Source organism: Eretmochelys imbricata, chromosome 3 (genome assembly GCF_965152235.1).
Source record: "Eretmochelys imbricata isolate rEreImb1 chromosome 3, rEreImb1.hap1, whole genome shotgun sequence".
Lineage (NCBI taxonomy): Eukaryota > Metazoa > Chordata > Testudines > Cheloniidae > Eretmochelys > Eretmochelys imbricata.
In genome coordinates, this window is record NC_135574.1 from 145,077,076 (window position 1) to 145,097,469 (window position 20,394).

General features: G+C 41.3%; 1 protein-coding gene across 1 annotated transcript in view; it reads left to right on the top strand.

Annotated features, from left to right (window-relative positions):
* The window catches only part of LOC144262213 (maestro heat-like repeat-containing protein family member 1), a 62,198-nt gene extending 41,817 nt beyond the window's left edge, over window positions 1–20,381 (top strand). Inside the window, exons 28-42 of the mRNA XM_077811887.1 lie at window positions 309–409; window positions 2,698–2,847; window positions 4,645–4,799; window positions 5,656–5,806; window positions 6,317–6,510; window positions 6,962–7,099; window positions 7,221–7,338; window positions 8,013–8,153; window positions 9,018–9,194; window positions 10,460–10,618; window positions 10,890–11,012; window positions 11,367–11,469; window positions 12,757–12,822; window positions 18,140–18,487; window positions 19,958–20,381. Coding sequence (XP_077668013.1) covers window positions 309–409; window positions 2,698–2,847; window positions 4,645–4,799; window positions 5,656–5,806; window positions 6,317–6,510; window positions 6,962–7,099; window positions 7,221–7,338; window positions 8,013–8,153; window positions 9,018–9,194; window positions 10,460–10,618; window positions 10,890–11,012; window positions 11,367–11,469; window positions 12,757–12,822; window positions 18,140–18,462 — 2,099 coding nt within the window. The 3' untranslated portion in view covers window positions 18,463–18,487; window positions 19,958–20,381. The remainder of the gene's footprint in view (window positions 1–308; window positions 410–2,697; window positions 2,848–4,644; window positions 4,800–5,655; window positions 5,807–6,316; window positions 6,511–6,961; window positions 7,100–7,220; window positions 7,339–8,012; window positions 8,154–9,017; window positions 9,195–10,459; window positions 10,619–10,889; window positions 11,013–11,366; window positions 11,470–12,756; window positions 12,823–18,139; window positions 18,488–19,957) is intronic.
* The last annotated feature ends 13 nt before the right edge of the window (window positions 20,382–20,394 follow it).

A 20,394-nucleotide genomic window follows, 5' to 3' on the forward strand; every position in this document is an offset into this window, starting at 1 on the left:
GGGTGGGAAGCTCTGTTTCAAAAGGAAAACATCATGTTAAAGGAAAGAATAGCCCAGAGTGAAGTCCATTTTCCAGATTAAATATTGATTCACAGGCTGCTATGAATCCAGTGAATGGTGCTCATACACTGTACACAAGGGCAATGGTTGTGTTATATCCATCACCAGCTATTCTACTGAGTTTTGAACCAACTGTAGACTTGCCTCTAGCTAGCATCATGGACACATTCAGAACATTAACAAGTACGGAAAGAAATGTCACCCAAGTGAGAAATGACAAATGACACAAATGAGTGTATCTGTTCCAGAGCTTGAGAAGGGACATGGAGTGGAGAAGGTAGACACGCTAAAAAATCTGGGAACGTACAGTCCCTCTGTGTTCTACAATAACACCTCACAAATCGCTAAGGTAATTACACTCAATGCACTGAATAATGAACGGTGTTTCCCTATGTGAGTATTAGAGAGCCATTGATCACAGCTCCACAGTGAAGGATGCAGCCACATATCCTTATAAACCCTATTTGAACTCCCCTTCAACTTTGGCTAGGAAAATTGATTTGTCCTAATTTTGCATTTACTGTAAAGGCCAAGGAAGCTTTTTCTTTTGAAAAAAATTGGCCAAAGTGTTTTTTTGAGTTACAGGTAGTGAAAAATTAACCTGATTTTGGAGCTGCTCAATAACAGTTATAGTATGAGTGTAGATATTAAAAATTTTTCCATTGATACTCTTAATCAACTGAAAAACTGGGTTTTTGACCAAACAATGTTTTTGTGTATGACAAATGTCTGGTTTCCTCAGAAAACTTGGAATTTTCATCAGAAAACAAAATACCCCAAACAAAAAGCCTTTTGGCTGAAAACCAAAAAGTTGGATTTGGAAATGCCTTATTGGAGTTGTAGTTCAGGTTCCTCATGCCCCAATTCTCCTCTATGTGCTGTGATCCCCTGCTGGACTACATCTCCCATGCAGGCAGGCCATTTGTGTGGCTTAAAGCTGGACAGTTCTGTTTTCCTATGGTTTGTTCCCCATGCAGTACTGAGACAAAACCAGACGTGTTTGTCTGATGTGGCACATGGAAGATGCAATTTTGAAGAGCACACTGTCTTGCCCTTGCCGGGTGACCTCACACGCATATCTCGTGTAAAGTCATGCCTGGTGGGGGTAGGGATCTCTTCAAAATGGCATACTCTGTGCAGTGTGACATAAGGTCACGCCAGTGTAGTTGGGCCCCACACCATTCCTGGAAGTAATGTAATGTCCAGTATTCTGGGGATGTGTCAATAGCCAACCTACTCCCATGATGCATGTGGCGAGAAGACTCCTATTGCACACCACAGGGGATTAGCAAGAAAAGAGATGGCACTGAATATTGACAGATGTAATCTGGCCAGGGAGACCTGTCCACGGAGGGAGAATCCAGTCATGAGGCTTGTGAACTACAACTTGATGGGGAACCAGTGCAGCACGGAAAGGTATATTTAATGTCAAACCAAAATGAAATGTTTTGATTAGTAAACGTTGAACCATTTTGTTTTGATTGGAAATGTCAGAATGAAATGGTTCAACCTTTCCTAATTGAAATTTTTGGCCAAAATTTTTCAGTTTTTTTATTTTTCAACAGCTTAAATTTTCTGTGTGTGTGAGGAAACCTCATTTCCCAACTAGATCTAATTATAACCCCTGTTTTCACATTCTTTGTAACTTTAACAGAAAGATTATTTTCATAAAAAAAAGTGAATATTTTCAGAGTAAAGATGAGGAGAAAGGATGGTCTTGTGGTTAAGTCTTTGGACTAGACCTCAGGAGAGCCAGGTTCAGTTCCCAGCTCTGCTATGGAATTTCTCTGATAGCCTGGGCATGTCCCTTCATTGTCTTTTGATTCCTTATCTGTAAAATGGATACAATAACTCCCTACTTCATAGCAGTGCTGTGAGGATAAGTTCATAATGTTTGTAAAGCACTTGGATAACAAGGTGATTAGGACCATATACTGTGCATATTTAGACAGTGTTTAGTAGAATTCTTTGAAATTTTTTGAGATGGTTTACTCAGTGTTTAACTTTTGTGGGGTTTCTCAACCAGAGATAGAAAAAAGCTTGATTGATTTATATTGTACATTCAGTTAAAAATCTAGCGCATATGCTCATTTAAAATATTTCAGAAAGATATATTTACAGAAACTTTGGTAAAGAGATGCATGCTTTATAAAATCTGCGTGGCCCCATAGTATCTATGCAGAGCAAGAAGAGGTAGGGAAGAGGCAGGATCTTTGGAGTTCCTAAGTAGGATCGCTGAAGCATTTGGGAAACGTAGGATGTTAAGTGATGGGGACTTTGTAAAACACCTAAACTCTACCTTTGCCCCCCCAACTTTTTTTGAGAACATGGGACTTAATGTACAGTTTTGTTGCCTTTAATTAAGGCTGCTACTTAATATTATTGCTGAAACACTTATATACCAAGATATTTTCAATTAAAAATTTCAAAGCATCTAAAATATGAAAAAGGATCTTTGAGGGATGTTGGATAAACATTCAAATATCCCCACAGTTCATGTGATTTCCTAGGTCCCAAGCATAGTGTCCCCATCTCTTCTTCCATTCAAAACTGAATTTTGTCTGTTAGTTGGTCGCTCCAGCTCTGGTGACAGCAGGAACTGTGTCAGCATGACATGCTCTTTTCTGTTTGTTTTAGGCTTTTGCAGAATATTTTACCCCACTTCAGCTAACAAACCTGGTTCTGACAGCACTTGATGGTTTGACAGATCCCAGGGAGAAAATATCTCGGGCAGCTGGAGAACTGCTCAGTGCGATTCTGGAAGAACGGGGAGCTGACCTGGAGAAGGTAGGCGATGCTGAGAGGGGCCGCTGTTAGAATTCCCTGTTCTGGAGCCAGGAGGTGCGGCTGCCAGCTCCCTGTGCTGAAATTGTCCATTGACTTAGTTCCAATGCACTTTGTAAGAAAGCTGTGAAATGGCTCCTCTTTTGGGGAAACCAGAATCTGGGTGCAGATGTTGTTTTTGCTGAGGCGCTGCCATTCCCTCATAGTCTAGTTAAAAGTGTAGATTGGGGTGTCTTATGGAGACACAATAATGACTCTATGGTTAAGCCCATAAAGTAGCTTCTATTATAAGCCCAATTTTGAAGCCTTTCTAGATTTTTTCTGCTTTTAGCAGGTGTTCTGACTTTGCTTTTCTTGAAATGTTGTATCTGACAACTTGATCCACAGACTCCAATTTAGTCTCTTGTTCTCAGTGAAATCTGGTGCATAGACCGATATTAGACGGTAGTATTTTTAATTGTGGAGTTATTAGCTGTGAATAGTTACACCTCTGAGAACTATGTGAGGATTATGGAGTTTATAAACTTCGTGCTAGGTTTTGTTGAACTGGTAAATTCAATAAACTGAATAACATTGGACTGAGGGGTGGCAAACTTTGCAGCAGGGACACAGCACCCACCCATGATACTGGGGAGAACTTGTGTGAACACATAACACTGCTCGGAGAAGGGAGACAAAATGAGTCTCCAATTGATGTTTCTCTCCCAAGACACTGAATGAGCTTCTGAGGACAGAGGAGAGAGAGAGAGAGAGAAAGTTACACCTGAAAGTAGAGTAAAGGTAGTAAAGGAGTGAGGAAAGCTGATACACACTGTATGCTATCCACACTACAGAAATATTAAACAAACAGGCTGAGGCCTTACGACATCCCCACAGAGAAGAGAAGAGAGGCACTTCCATTGTCATTCACAGTTGTGAAAAGGGTTTCTATAGTGTTTCTAAAGAGTTTGTAGTAGTTATACTATATTCATTAGATGGAAATGTAGGGTTATAGTTAAGGTGATTTGTGAATCCTTAACTTGTTCAATTCCATGACTTTCAAAATATCTTTTTCATGAACCACAACCTTCTAATGAGATTCTTATTGTCTATGGCATATGCGTGTGTAAGTGAAAGGAAATATTATCTTTCTTTATTCCAATTCCTGCAGCTTTAATTGTAAAGGGGATGTCTGTAGCCTGTGGGGAGGTGCAGCTTCCTATGGAATGAGAGTTAGTTCAAGATGCAAAATGTTATAGAGGGGTCATATTGTCCTCTCTCCCAACAAGACTTTAGATTTCCTCAACTGATTGTTGTTTTGTCTTAATCTGAAATAAGACATGTAACAGAAATATGTTTGCTGTTTTGGGGAGGGTAGGTGTATGTATATATAGATAGGTGTGTGTGTGTGTGTGTACACATACGTATATATGTGTGTGTGTGTGTGTGTGTGTGTGTGTGTATATATATATATATATATATAAATTATTTGTATAAAAGACATAAGTAAGTGTGTATGTGTGTGTAGGTAGGTAGAAAAATTCCAGCTGTAACTCTGCCTGCCCAAAAAAGGGTTTTGTCTGGGAATATATTTACCTATCTGCTGTTTCTCTGGGAGTCCCCTGCACTCCAGAAATTGACCTGTTTTGTTCTTTAGGAAGGTGTCTTCTTTGGAGAGGGGAACTCATCCTATTGCTGAGTGATGATCACTGAGATTTAAACTCACCACGAGGGGGATAAAGAAGAAGATCCTCCATCCCAAACATACAAACACATACACCCAAATATAGGAAAAAACCTTTAACTCTGCTTTTCCTGCAGGTAGATGACACTCTGACTGGCATTTACCAGCGCCTCAGCCTCATCCATGAACCCATTACGAGGCAGGAAATGTTGAGGGCAGTGTGCTTCTTGGCTGGAAACAACACCAAGAAAGTGGTGCCTATCCTGTTGGACCACGCTCTCCCATGGGACAGGTAGAAAGCTTGCCAGTGCTCTTTCTGTGTTGAGTCTCCAAATGTATGTTCCTTCTTTCTCTTTGTTTCAGCATTTTAAGCACTTGGATTTCATGTTACGCTCCCCATTGCACTGGGTTGTGATTAGAGCTAGTTGAAAAATAGGATATAATTTTCACAAAAAAATTCATCTTCTATTTGGCAAAAGTTGAAATTTTAACAACAAATTCGGTCAATTTTTAAAAAGTTTTTGACCAGTTCTAGTTGTGATTAATTATTTGATGTGTTAAAATCTATACTGTGTGATAGTGGCTGTTGACTGTATGGAAACGACATGGCTGGCTTTACTGGAAACCATGAGACAGCTTACTTTCCTGGTGTAATAACACACAGTTGTGGCAAATGGAACCAGTGTCATGTCTATATGATTTGTGGGGAATCCCTTCTTCCTTGTTTTTTCTTTTCCCAGGACACATTGTTTCTTACTTCTCTGCTCTCTGACCACGGGTATGATTCTACTCAAGACATCATCAATGTATTTGGATAGGGAGACGAGTTATAGCAGTATAGGTTTGATCCATGTAGAAGGTCCATTCATGAGGGATGCATCATATCTAGTGGTCTGAGCACAGAGCTAAGCATGAGACCCCTGGGTTCTTTACCCAGCTGTCAGTGTCTCATTGTTTGACCATGAGCAAATCACTTTATAGCTCTGAGACTCGGTTTCTTCATCTGTAAAATGGGAATAATTATATTTACTCACAGTACTGCACATAGGTGTTGTGAGGCTTGTTTCACTGCAGCCCTCTGAGATCTTTGAATGGAAGTTGTTATAGAAGTACAAAGTATTATTTTAATTGGGCCTCTAAATTTGTAGCAACACAACTGAGATATGGAGGTTCCTGGGCACCAGAAGAGAAACCACCCTCAATGTTCTTCAGCTGCTGATAACAATCCTGGAGGAGAAACCAGTCCAAAAAGTCAATAGCAGTATCTCTGATGATGAGACCTCCCTCCAGCCTGTTGCTGTGAGTATCTGGGCATTTCATAGGCTGTTTTTTTTTTTTTTTTTTGACAGCAAAAGATAGAACTGGAAAAGCAAAGCCTTTAGGGATGTTTTCTTTTTAGTACTACAGACGCTCCCCAACTTACGCAAGCGTTCTGTTTCAGAACGCCTTGCATAAGTCAAAATTTGCGTAAGTTGGAAATGTATCTCCAGCCATTACACAAAAAAACAAACAAAAAACCCTCCTATTTCTAGCTTATAGAAGTTTTTCCGTAAGCTTGGGTTTGCGTAACCTGGGGAGCATCTGTATATAAGGGGGACTGCCCTGTAGGGAAGGGGGGACACTCTGCTGTCCCCTCAGGGCCTGGAAAATTCCTCATTTGATCACAGATTTATACTGGCCCTCCCTTTCCTTAAAGCCTTGAGAACTTAGATGAGCTTTGTGTCTGAGTATCCTGGGGAGTCAATTTAACACCCTTTGCATTTCTTTCTAAGAAAAAAGAGTAACAGAATCTTCTTTTACCCTCTTCAGGTAACTTGTGCACTGTGTGAGATGCTCTCGGTCCCTGGCTGCAGAGATGCAGTGCAGGAACTTTACCCCCGCCTCTTATTGGCAGTGCTTAGTCATGTCCAGCGAGTCATCGAGCAGAACCCATTAGAGAACATGGTGGTATACAGGAAAGAGTGTGGCCAGGGGCACAGGCCCAAGGCATTCGATCCTTCCAGGTAATTACTGAAAAGTCAAGGTTCTTATTAGTCTGGTTGTAACTCCTATAGTATTTCCGTACTGTTGAGCATGTGTGGTTTATCTCACTGTGTGTTACATTTCCATGCAGTCAGCAGGGCTCCCTTACTTACAAAGAATGGACAAAATGGATAGTCTTTGTATCATGCATACAGAAACTAAGTGCAATATCTGAGCAGAAATGAGAAGAAATGGCTCCCAGAGTCCTTCTCCCATTACTTCAATATTCACACCTAGATTAAATAATCACTCAGCTCCCCCTTCCCATTTCTGGTCTCTACACTCTCTTGTTAATATTACACAGGGTGCTGAGGATGCAGGTTATGTTATGTTATAATACAGTATCTGTGTCTTGGGGTTTCTATAGACTCACGTGGCTACTAGGAGTGGCGCTGACGTCACTCAGTAACACTGGCATTGTTTTTAATCTAGCTGTGCTCTGGAGGCTGTGAAGACCATGCTCTCAGGCGCTGGTTACTTTGAGGTGTTAGACTATGTGGAGGAACACAGAGGGTGGGACCTGCTGTCCAGCCCCAGTGACTACTATTGTGGAATAATGGAGATCACAAGGTAAGAGACAAAAGCCACTCATTCATCAGCCTGGAACCAGTTGGGGTCTTTGCTCCAGGAACTTGCTACACAATTCATTTTTCACCTGATAACACACAGGTATGTTTGTGTCCTGTTGCAGTGCCATGGTGAAGCATTTCAAGCCTCTTCATCTGCACAGGATTTTTAACAAGCTGATCCCACTGCTCAACAGTGAGAATGAGCATGATAAAATTATGTCCAGGGCCTTCTATGCTCAGGTAAGTTTCTTTAGCTGTTTGCAGAGCTGGAGTTCTAGAGAACATCTTGCTCCAGGCCTATTCCAAAAGTGAATGGGGCATATGCAGTAGAAGATTTCAACAGCAAGTATTGTTGGGATGGAGACAGATCACCTAGGAGATGGTTCTAGCTCTCTTGGACCATATTAAATGGTACATTTTATCTGTGGTTTTCACTTTTCAGTTCTTGGGGGTCATCTCTATTAACCCCCGGGGGGAGGGATAGCTCAGCGGTTTGAGCATTGGCCTGCTAAACCGAGGGTTGTGAGTTCAATCCTTGAGGGGGCCATTTAGGGATCTGGGGCAAAAATTGGGGGACTTGGTGCTGCTTTGAGCAGGGGGTTGGACTAGATGACCTCCTGAGGTCCCTTCCAACCCTGATATTCTATGAAATGACCTCTAATCTAATTCAGTGAAATCCATCACTTCTACCATTTCAGTAAGGGAGATTTCCCTTCAAATCTAATCATTAGTCTGATCTTGAGAACAGCTGTTTAACCCAGAGCTCAAAATGGCTGGCTTAAACCTCTGGGTGAGGTGTGAGTTTTCTCGACATGACAAAGTTTATTTCTCAGGAGAAAGATGATATCTACCCAGAGAATAGAACTGGAAAGCCTGTTGTTAATTGGCTGTGTCTCACTTTGTGTTGCTTGTAGCTGCTCTGGCACCGTTCTGTGGCCTGGAGTCTGGAACTCGATGTCTTGGCCCCACTGAAAAAATGGATCCAAGAGCCAAATCCCATCATGAGACTGCTGGGACTCAGAGGAATTAGTAATTTAGCTCTCCATACAGGGAAGGTGAGAGAGATATTATTCACTTATAAAACAAACCCCAGAAAAATACACTAGAAAAGATGGTAACTCAGAACCGAATGCAGAGCAATTATGTGAGAACAAAGGCACTTGCGTTGGTGTCACTGAAACAGAGTAAAACCAAACCAAGAAGAAATAAAATTACTGGACTTGATCGTGGCTTGGGAGGTAACACTTAAATGAGTTCCCGTAGATGACAATGCAGTCTTGGAATGAGGAAAAAATTATCCTTTCATTGTAAAACACACATTAGAAAAGGGATATAATAAACATAAAATAAGACATTGTATAGTACGTTGTTCTGTCACTGGTAATTTTTAGAATTGATTGCATAATGAAAAGCCATGTTTATTAATTTTTTAGTGAATAACCCACTCTACCCTGGTTAACTGGAATTCATAGTGTCACACAATTGGTTATTTGTGAATATTATGATGACTGCCAGTATGGAAATATTCATAAATCCTTAAAGTGTCACAAACTTGTAATGAAAGTTTGTTATTCAGGACTGGATACTCACCTTTTGTTGATCTCCAGTTAAATAGGTTGAGTCATCAATCAGGCAGCAGAAACTGTACTTTGTGACCAACCACAAATCCTGAGTTATGGATACCTGGAGCAGGCAGTTGGCAAACTGTGGATAAGCCACTTGTAGTCTGAAAATTATTTGTTCAGACAATCCAGGGAATACTTACATTTGTTACATTTGCATCTTCCAAAATGAGAAATAGTTTACAAATTACTAATTAATCCCTCTGCCCCCAAAGACTAAATGAATTGCATTTTTAGTTTGACTAATCCTATTCTGCCAGTTCTCGTAGCTTTTAACAGGCTGCTGCTTCTGTGCAGGTGACACATCTCAGAAATCACCTTCCAGTCCTCCGGGAGTTCTTAAAAGAGAAAGAGGAGAGGATTGCAGAGCAGGCCGTGAAAGCCCTACGAAATATCATTTACTACATGGAAGGGGAAGAGGTCAAGGTTGCATTCTGCTATATCGTCCGGCCTCTTTGGCAGCTAATTACTGATGTAAGGCAATACCCTGAACGACTCCACATGTGTGCACAGTATTATGCAAAGGAGTGTGGTAGTTACAGAGAATACAGTGAACGGAGTGGCTGAAGGCACAGAGCCTCCAATACTTGTTTGCTTGTTTAGTTCGCTTTGAGTATATGGGCCTGTGCTGTTCCCGCCTTTCATATGATGAGCACTTTCACAAAGCACAAATGATGAAGAGTCAGAAATTCTTCAGAATACAAATAATCAACAAGCAAGGCACAGCAGACAGTGCAGTAATGCTGAGAATCCTACAGACAGGGCATAGGAAAGGCCTATTAAGTCACTTCCATATCTGAGAGAGCAAATAGACATTTGTTCCTTCAGAGCTTTCTCTAATCTAATTTTTTAAATAATTAAAACACAGATTTCCACCATTTCCCTTGGGAAACCTCCACAGTCCAAAAGACCCTCAATGATAGGATATGTTTCCAGTTGGACCAACCTACATTGTCCTTTCATCTCATTACCCCGAGTTATATCTGTTTGCAGGGCCATAAATAGAGCCCAGCAACCCAGGTAATATGTATTGAGCAGGCCACAGAATTCTACCAACACATCACTGATCTAGCAGAACTTCAGGTACAAGGCAGAGTGTTGTGGATTGAATAAAAGATCTTGTTACTAATCGGTCTTGCTTGCTTTTGTGTTACTCTCTTTTCTTTTTCCATTCATTCACAGCAATTTTTTCTTTCTTTATGTATATTTTGGTGTATGTTTTTTCAAGCTAATTTTTCAATATTGGTTAATAATCCCTTCTTTTCCTCCATCCTCTTATTCCCCCTTTCTTTTAGTATTTTGGTGTTATCTCCCTCCTTCGCCCATATTCTTTTTTAATCTTTTTCCTTTCATGCCTTCCTCATCCCTTACCTTTCTTTCCTCATCTTCCCTTGTTGTACATACTCTTTCCTTTCTGTTGATTCCTTGGTGCTTTCTCACAGACTGCCAGCAAGAGTGCTGGTGGTGGTCATGATTTTTGTGATAAGGACCTCAGGAAACTCAATCAAATCACCAAACAGCCATAGGACCGAGTCCACCACAATAAGACGATTCATATGCTGTGGTAGTGCTGACTGACATGTAGATTATGCTGCTTTGCACCTTGCCTCTCTTCATCTAAAGATTGTGCTAATTGACAGTGCTGATGATGTCACTTACGTTGTGTGGAGATAATTGCAGTAGTTGATGGCAGGAGTCTTTCACCCTGAGAGGTTTCTCCATCTTTGTGTCATTCACAGGAGAGAGAAAAAGTGCGCATTTCTGCCATCATTGCCTTTGGCAAAATGCTGAAATGTGTGAACAAATATAAACCTGGACCTGTCATCCATAATGAAATCTACTGTGCTCTGGTGCCTCTGATGCTGGTCATGCAGAGGAATAATCATGAGATACTCAAGGTGAGTCAGAGCTAAGGAACCTGAATTTTCAGGACCTCCAGCCATGTGGAAGTTCCTCTCTACAGCCATGTTCCAGTCGAGAATCTTATCCTCAACCATCCTCAATCTTACCCTGTGACGAGAGGCAAGAGGTACCTGACCTGTCCCTTCACTTCCCATGTCCCAGGAGTCTTTGACCTTATTCTTCATTCCGGTTGTATTTTCTCACCAATCATCAGCTTTCAATTTTTGTAACTGCAGGAACTCCTCCATGTCTTTCTTTATCTTGCAGGCATGTGGAGACACCTTGGCAGAGTGTGCACAGGTAATGGGATGGAACCAGCCCAGGAACTTATTCAGACAAATGACACTGAGTGATCATCTTCAGGTCTTGCAAGAGATGTGCAAATTTCTGGTCAGTGAACTCTGGGTTTTCAATGGGGTTGGGAACAGGAAATTCGACTTCCAGTTTTTAAAAGGATGTCTCTTTGACTCTAAATGCTTCTTTTACTGTAGGGACATTCCTAGCATCAGTGCCTGCTGGTCAGTACCAGATTTCATATCATCAAGGTCAGGATGTGAGAGCCTTGAAAGCGTAACTAAACTAGTCCCCCAATCATAGGTGGTTAATGAATCCTCTCTGCACTTAAATCCAAGCTGTGTGAAGGTGTCCTTTGATCCAGGGACAGTGGTGAGCTCCATGCTGTCCCACATGACTGGCCCAAGTGGGAAGGAGAGTCTTTACTGTGTATCTCTTGTTGTTTTCTAGGTGAGGAAATGCAGGAGAATGGTGGGGGACTTCTTACTTGGGAGCATAGCCTACCTAAAGAACCCACAGCCTCTTTTACGAGAGGCAGCAGCCAGGGTTATAGGTAAACAAAATGGCTCAAACCCATTTTTTTTCATCATTCTGCTCTGTTACCTCTAGCTGTGAGAACTACATCCTTGGCTCCTAAGTTACTGAACTGAATCAGACCCCAGGGGTTTATACAAAAAATGGGGCAATTGATGTCCTAAGCCCCTATTCCTCTGCATCTAGAAGACTCCCTCTCTCCTGATACCCCAGAGAATCTCTCTTTTCTTCCTTCTAGAGCAGTGGTTCTCAACCTGTTTATCATTGCGGGCCGCGGGCTGAGAACCACAATGCCCCTACCCTAATATAGCCCACAGTCCTCTATGCCCAGCATCCCCACCCAGAATGGGGCCAGGAGTGGAGTCCTGGGTGCAGGCTGTGCAGGTGGCTGGGAACCACACCGCAGCAGGGAGCCAGGCAGCAGCCGGGACCCCCAGCACCAGCCAGGAGCAGAGCACCTGGAGGGGTCGGCAGCCAGGACCCGAGAAGGGGGTCAGGAGCAGAGCCCCACCTAAAACCTGGGACAAACCCCTAGTTCCTAGAGCCCTCCCCCACAAAAAACCTATCCACAGACTCACTCTTCCACCCCCTATCCCACTGCAGCACTTACCAGTCCTCTGCTGGCAGGAACGCTGGTGTAGGCTGCAAGATGCTGTCTTCCCCTCAGCCAGCCCTGCTCCCTGCCAGACCAGAGTGGAGGAGTACTTGTGGCATCCTAGAGACTAACCAATTTATTTGAGCATAAGCTTTCGTGAGCTACAGCTCACTTCATCGGATGCATGTATTTTCCACAGTATGCATCCGATGAAGTGAGCTGTAGCTCACGAAAGCTTATGCTCAAATAAATTGGTTAGTCTCTAAGGTGCCACAAGTACTCCTTTTCTTTTTGCGAATACAGACTAACACTGCTGTTCTCTGAGACCAGAGTGGCAAATTTTGAATTTTTTTTAGCACACAGCTGGGCTGCAGCTGTATGCTAATTGCGCCACGCATTAAGAACTATTGTTCTAGAGGAATTGCCCTACCTTTGCTCCTCTTCAGCTGGTCCTATGGGAATTTCTTTAGAGATCAGGTCTTCAGATGTTGTAAGTGGGTGCAGCTCCACTAAAATCATTTTAGACTCTCTGAGGGCCTGGCCTCTAGTCTCCTTTAGAATTTGGTCTCTTGGGAACTTCTTAGGAAACTTGGGATTTGGGGGATTTGTCAGATTTCCTGAGAGAGTGTCTTCCTACTCCCTTCATTTGGGAGGAGTGAAACTTTAGAAGTTAGGTGCAGTACCTGATTTTAGTTTTTATTGCATATCTAGAGTTCACAATAAAGAATTTGAACTTATTTCAAGTCGACAGAGATGATGTGATGCCACTGCTCAATGGTAAGGAATTGCTTGTGATCCAGGTTCTTTTGCAATCTATAATGCACCTTCATTTGTGTTATCTGATGACCTCTGCCTCCCCCACCCACCTGACCTCTGGTAATTCAGTAATTCAGGAGGAGTTTATAGAAATGGAGACAGAACTGATTATATTTTAAAATAATAATTAAGGCTATAAACAGAGAGAGTGCTATTATAGATACTTGTTCACTTGTTCTCATTTATTACTATACGAGGGCAAACTATAATATTTGTAATGAATAATTTATTCACTAAATGTTGCCCTTTAGTTTGCTTGCAAATTATTTGTGAGCAGACTTCAATTTTCTCGAGATTTTGTTCATTATTCCAAAAATGCAAACCGTACTGTTCATACAAGCCTCATTCAGCCTATGAGTTCTCATTGATCTGCTCTGCTTGTTTTTATTTATTTACTATTCATTATTTGCTATTTTTGCGGAAAGTGGTTGCTCACACAACTCACATGCTGTTTCTTCTTCCTGAGTGGAAGAATGAAACTTCTGTAAACAGTAGGGGGGAAATCAAAGGTTTCCAGTTGTTCACACAAACACTTGCAGTGCGGATCTTCCTATGGTTGCTTATTTTCACAAATCATAGAATCATAGACTTTAAGGTGCTTTGTGAGGAAAAAAGATCATCCCTGGCTAACAAAAAATAAAAAGGGTCACAAATTAATCATTTTTTAAATGAACAGTTATTTGTGAATATTCTTTTAGTATTTGCTCAGCTCAGCTCGTAATCTTCTGAAAAAATCTCATGAAGACTTTAACTTTCTATGTTTAGTCTCAACCCATAGGTGAACATTTCTGAAAATGCTGAGGAAGATCCCTTTGGCTACTTTTTAAATTAAAAGAAAGTTAAGTTTTTATTCATCAATAACTCATAACAGCTCAATTTTAAATCTTTGCCCAGCTAGTTTTGCATGATGAGTTAAAATAAGTTTTGGGGGAAATAATTAAACTAAAGTTAAAAGTGATTGTAAAATAGCACCAGAGCATGCTCAGTGAGCATGTGTTAAGATTTTGATGAAAACTAAAAAAGTATTACTGTTTATTATTTGTATTACAATAACAGCCAAAAGTTCTTATAAGGATGAAGGGCTAAGTTCTGTATAAACACAAAATAAAAGTCAGTCCCTGCACTGAAGAGCTTACAGTCTTAGAAGGACTATCCTCTACTTGTTTACATTAGAGGACTGAGGGAACTACATGTTTTCTGTTACAATGGGGCCAACATGGACAGGGTTCCTTGGTGGAGCAATTTACAGGTGGGAAATTGGAAATCTCTCATTGAAAACAGAATTTCCTGTAAAATTGCTGTGAAATCAGGGATAACAAAATTATGGACACTTTAAAAAAAAAAAAAAAAAGTTGATCCTGGCTCCTCCCATTGCTATATGTATTTCAATTGTGAGTTAAATGTATATCTGAATCTGTGCAATGGGCATGATCGTCAGAGTCTTGGGTGAAATCTTGCCCCCACTGAAGTCAATAGCAACAGAATTTCACTCTTTGCTTTCAAATTCCCTCTGCCTTTGGATCTGAAGTGCCTCTGCATTTCCAATGGCAAAAAGTAGAAGCAGTAAGCACAGAACTGGAGGAGTTGCTAAGCAGCACGCTTCTGTCTTTTGCTCAAGCCTGTGGAAGTCATTGCGTTGCTGCTCTGTGGTGGTGTGCTCCATTGATCGGGAAGGAATTAGCCAGGAGAAGCAGCTACTCTCCATGGCATCTCTGTATGACATATCCAAGCAGCATTAACTCACCCCCATCCTCCCAGAAGGAAGCTTTGTGCAAGGAGGGAAGCCAGTAGGTTGATAGCTTTTGCAAGAGCCATATTAATAGGGAAGATAAAGAAGCAGGGAAGTACCACAGAGGGGCCAACTTTTCTGGCAGAGTCCCTGGCATCTATATAGTCTAAAGGCCTTGCTTTTTGTTTGTTCTCTGAGGCCTCAATCTCCTTCTGGTCCAGGGGACCATGCAGCAGAATGTGATGCAAGTTGGACTTCTTGATCTTTTCTTCTGCCTCTTTCCCTTCTGTGAAAAAGCTGGTGGGAGGGGAGGGCTGGTTCGACGGGTTTAAATTCTTATACTCCTTTAACTAATTTGTGGGATTTAACATATTCTTCAATTAATTTAGTGTTGAAAAATGCCAAACTGACATTGACCACCTCAGAGAGTTGAAATCTTCCGATCAATCTGCAGAATAGGTACTGCATGAGCGGTGACCCATGAGTGGTTACCCCCCTCCCCCCCGCCCCACATATTGCCTCACCAATGTGCTTCAACCTGGACTGGGAGGGACATCCTCGAGGATTGAGACTAGAGTTTGGGCTCTGGGGGCCATACCTTTTTGTGGCATCTTTGCTGCAGGTGTCTAGAAGGATGCAGTTTGCTGTATACTTGTGTTTGAAATCTGTCCAGTAAGTTACCGGACTGAGATGGCAATAGTTTTATTATAAATAATTCCTATATTTTTTGCAATAAATCACCAGAAATGGATTGGTCTTATGCAAGAGTTCAACAAAAATATGTAATATATCATTAGAAAGAATTTATTCCCTGGAGGACTGAAGGATTGCCACCCTTGTACCAATTTTTTTAAATAGTGCTAAGGGAAATTCTAAGAATGTATTGACAACTTACTTCAGTGCCTGGGAAAAATAGATCAGAAAATGGTTACATTAATAAAGCATTTAGAGGAGTGATGTCCAGATAATCCAGGATCAGTAATGGTAGCATAGTTTCTGTCATGGTAAATGCTTCCTTTCTAAGATGACAGAATTGTTTGAAAGAGTTAAGAAAATAGCGATAAACGAGGAAATAAATGTGTTTAGCTTTTCAAAAGGCTTTTGATAAAGTCCCTCACAAAAGACTGTTAAGGAAACTTAGTAACCAGAGAGCAAGAAGTAAATTTTGGCATATATTAATAACTTGTTAAAAGACAAAAAGCAACACAAAAAGCATGTTGCAGTCTCTCAAGGATCAGTAATAGGACCTGTTTTCAATATGTTTAATATCCTCCTGGAAGATGGGATGAATAGTGAGGTGGTGAAATTTGCTGATGACTCAGTCATTTAGATTAATCAAGACTTGGAAGAATGAAGAGGAATTTTATAAGACTAGAAAATTGGGCAACATGACAGGGGAGAAAATTCAGTGTAGATAAAAGTGGGCACATTGAAGGGCTATGAACTGATCGTAACCCCTCAGGAAGGAGACCTAGATGTCATTATGAACAGCTCAGAGAAGACTCAAAAGTTCTGGGATACATTGGACAGTAGCTTTTTAGCACTTCCTAATGAAGATAACTTTATTTATCTTGTGGTGGTGTCAAGCTAATTTATTTTCTTGGCTCTGCAGTGTACAGTTGACCATATTTTGATGTTTTACCTTGGTTTGTTATCTCCTTTGCTTTCATCAAAGCCAAGCAATGTTCTGTTGGTCTGGTTGCACATTTGGATGGGAAATCTCCAAGCAACAGTGTAGGTCCAGTGTGCGAGGTAGCAATTGTGAGCAGGACTCTTCCTTCTGAATTAGTTCTAAACTGATGCCAGACCATGTTTCTAGGGGGCAGTGTGCTGCTGCAGGCACTACCCAAAGCTGAGATCTCAAACTTTTCTGGTTATTGAAGGTGCTCTGAGTAAGATTATTTGAACGTTAGTGTCCTGGCCAAATTTCAGTGGGAGCAACTACATTCTGCAAATCTAAATCCCTCCTGGAGCTGCAGTAGGATAAAGGTTTTCTTCACTTTGTGTCCTGAAATGTATGTAGCAGGGCTTGTACACTTGAAGGAATCCTTGTGTATAGTTTGTATTCAAATTTTTAAGTTTATAAAGTGCTTAGAGGTCCCATATATATATATATATATATATATATATATATATATATATATATATATATATATCCCTTATATTTATAAAAATATAAGGGACCTAATTCTGCTCCCACAGATAGGTATAAAACGGGAGAACCTCTATTGAAGTCAGTGAGCAAGATTTGGCCATCTGGCTGAGTTGCACTTGGCACAGGCCTGGAGGCAGGGCAGGGGTGGTTTATATCATCTCTGCTGCTCCCTAATCCTTGGGCTGCTCTTGTATAGTCTTAGGGCTGCTCTAAATTGCATCCCCCTGGGCAATGGCCCTCCTGGCAGGCCCCATTTCCCTTGGTCAGGCCCCACTGCTGAGGGGTGAGGATAGCACTGAGCCACTACTGGCTCTGCCTCTCTTGGGAATACCCCTTCCACTAGGGAAGTGCTCAGGAGACCAATTAAAACAGCTCTATGGCCCCTTTGCCCCAGTGGGCTGGCAAAGAGGGGCCAAGAATCTAGCCCAGTAGTGTCACACTTATGTAAAACCAGTGTAACTGAGATCAGAATTAGGCTCATAATATTATTTCCCTTATGATATGGTATTACATACCTAGCTTAAGGGCATATTGAGTTTTTATTTGCTTTCTTCTGAAGCATCAAGTACCAGCCACTGCCATGATAGGATAGTAGGCTAGATGGACCATTAGTCTATTCCACTACAACGCCTTTTGTATGCCTTTTGTATTTCACATAGCTATCCAACGGAAAAGTCATTTACAAATTGTAGATCCAGGCTGAATTCGAACCAATGATGAAAATGAAAGACTCTATAGACCAGTCCCAATCCTCACCACTGCAGTCTTTATTCTTATTTAAAATAGATTCAAATGAGGTTTATAAAATAAATTAGAAATGGGAAAAAAAGAGATATTTCAGGAATGTTCCCTACAGTGCTTTGTGTTGTCATGTGGTAAACATCAGTCCAGTCATAGGGCATCCAGCCCTTTTTTCGTCGAGACTATATTACAGTTTGAAAGACTTCACTATTCGTAATTTTTTTCACATTTGGCCTACATCTTCTGTGCTTAATGTCATCCCATTATTTCTAGTTACACCCCTTTACAATTCCTAACCCCTCTTCTGATAGGATAGTTCCCAGGTGTGAGTGTGTTCTGTTTGCGCTGAAGAGGTTCCAACTTTTCCATTTACCGAGCAGAAATGAGGACTTCACAAATTGAACTCGATGGTTCTCAATCTATGACATCTAATGTGATGACTGAATGCTTTGGCCTGAAGGTGGTGACGAGGGGTGAGGAAGGCTAAATGCTCATCCTGGCACACAGGGCAGATTAGAAATAATATATATTTTCTGCTTCTACTGCTGGGATATGGCATGGGGCCCAGGAAAATGGCATAAAATAATGGAGCCTAATGAAATGTCATCTCATTGATACTGTGAGCCTTGACATTCATTTCTTCTTGGTTTCAGCTCTTGATGATCTCAAATATGACCCTGTAGCCTCAGTTTGCATTGCAGCTATAGACACCATAACAAATATTGAGACAGCTTGTTTGCCTGAAGCAGAGTCTCTCTCCAGATTGAGGAGGTTTTTCTGTTCTCTGCCTGTTCAAAGAAAGATGAAGATTTTTAAAGACAGAGAAATCCCATTAAAGTTCAAGTCCAGCTCAAAGCAATTGAGAGGCAAAACCGTCCCTGAAGATACCTTAACAGCAAGCCAAGAAGAAGGGGGAAAGAGCATGAAACAGAAGCTATGGAAGCTCACAAGGAATATGAAAAGGGAAAGACTCTAATGTTTTGGAAATACCTTCCTCAAAGGTATTTACTACCCTCTCACATCCCAGTAATTATTGATTCTGTTGAATATCCAACTGAGAGAGGTCATGTGAACTAGAATGGGAGGACTGCCACTCCCCGACTACATCTGATGGGTTAGAGTTGTCGAACCTGAGACAAGAAATCCCATTGTATCTTCCATATTAACCCTCCTGGAATGTGTTCAAGATCCCATTCTCCAGATATATCAGATACATACTTCGATCTAGTCCACTGTATTCATGTAGCCGTAGGCCTCAGAGAACCCCATTCACCAAACCAAGTGAGGATGTTATTTATTTATCATGGAGGAGAGAAGGCAGGCAATATACCTGTAAGAGTATCTTAGTTTTTTGTTCAGAATCAGTGATTTAGAACATTTGTTAATTTTGCAAAAAGAAAAGGAGTACTTGTGGCACCTTAGAGACTAACAAATTTATTTGAGTATAAGCTTTCGTGAGCTACACAGAATGCATCTGATGAAGTGATCTGTAGCTCACGAAAGCTTATGCTCAAATAAATTGGTTAGTCTCTAAGGTGCCACAAGTACTCCTTTTCTTTTTGCGAATACAGACTAACACGGCTGCTACTCTGAAACCAACCATTTGTTAATTTGTAACTCTGAAGTTTCAATTTAAGAATATTTCACTAGGACACCTATGAACAGGGATAGAGGGCAAAGTTAAGGGCTTTTTTTGTGTGGAACTTTTAGTCCAAATTTCCTAACTTTGAAATGGTTGTCCTATGATAAAGATGAGGTTATTTTCAATTATTGGATATTTGTTTACAAACAGAATTCTGTCTCAGTCCCATCCCCCCCCCCCCCCGCCCCTGAAAATACAGTGCCTGCCATTAAAATTTTAGCATCTGTCAATCTGTTTTTTTGCATTCAGATTTTGAGATTCTATAATCTCCACTTCTTGTTTATTGCCAATAGGTGGTGATAGTGCACTCTGCATACAGAAGCCCAAGTTTGTCCACTTTCTGGTCCCATGTTAGTTCCTTTTGCCCCAGTTCAGCCAGAGCTTCAGTGTTGAAGGAATCTGATTACTAATAGAAGTGGCGATTGCATGCCACCATGTTGCATCTACAGGCTTCTCCGCACAGCGGCTCTGGCCGTACTTTTGTGTCTGTGACCCGGAAAATATATTCCTCCTTCCTTCCTAAAAATGTAAAAGTGTTCAGTTATTTTGCAAAGGTGCATTTACCAAGATGGCTTGTGTTCCTGGTCTGGATTTTGGTTTTTTATGTAGTTCACTCTTTGGAAAGAATTAAAGAATTTATCCAGAAGAAAATGAAGGAAAATCAGGAAAAATTACATTGTATTTGTTGATTGCTATTCTGGCACCAAAGTAAAAATGATGGTGGCACTTCCCTTTTACAGCTTCCATATTGGTAGCAAGCAGTGGGGATGTGCACGCAGCATTGCAGTAAGTGTTCTTGTTAACCCATGCTACTTTCCTTACCTCACAGGTGCTGTAGCTGCACGTTAAAATCAGAAATTGACTGTGCTGATGGGTCTGCAAACCCTCCAGTAGCTGCTAAGAGAGTGAAAAAGCAGAGTCACCCAGAGCAGCTGCTGAACCAATTGAGGGAGGAAGAAAAAAGTCAGGGGATAGTTTCCACCTCATTTGGCAGTGGGACATGAGGAAGTATTCAGGTCTGATGGACATGAAGGAGAAGGAGACAGAAGACGCAGGAACAGACGCACGAGACAAGGAAAGTGACACCCTCAAGCCATTTCTTCGGAGCACAAAGCTGCAGATGGAGAGGGTCAGACCTGGAGGGGGGAGTGCACACAATGCAAAAGGGACCTGCAAAATCAGGCCGTGGTTATTCTCTACATGACAGAGGGTTTCCATACTGTCCTGCCATCTGCCTACCACATAACCAAACATTATCTACCCTCA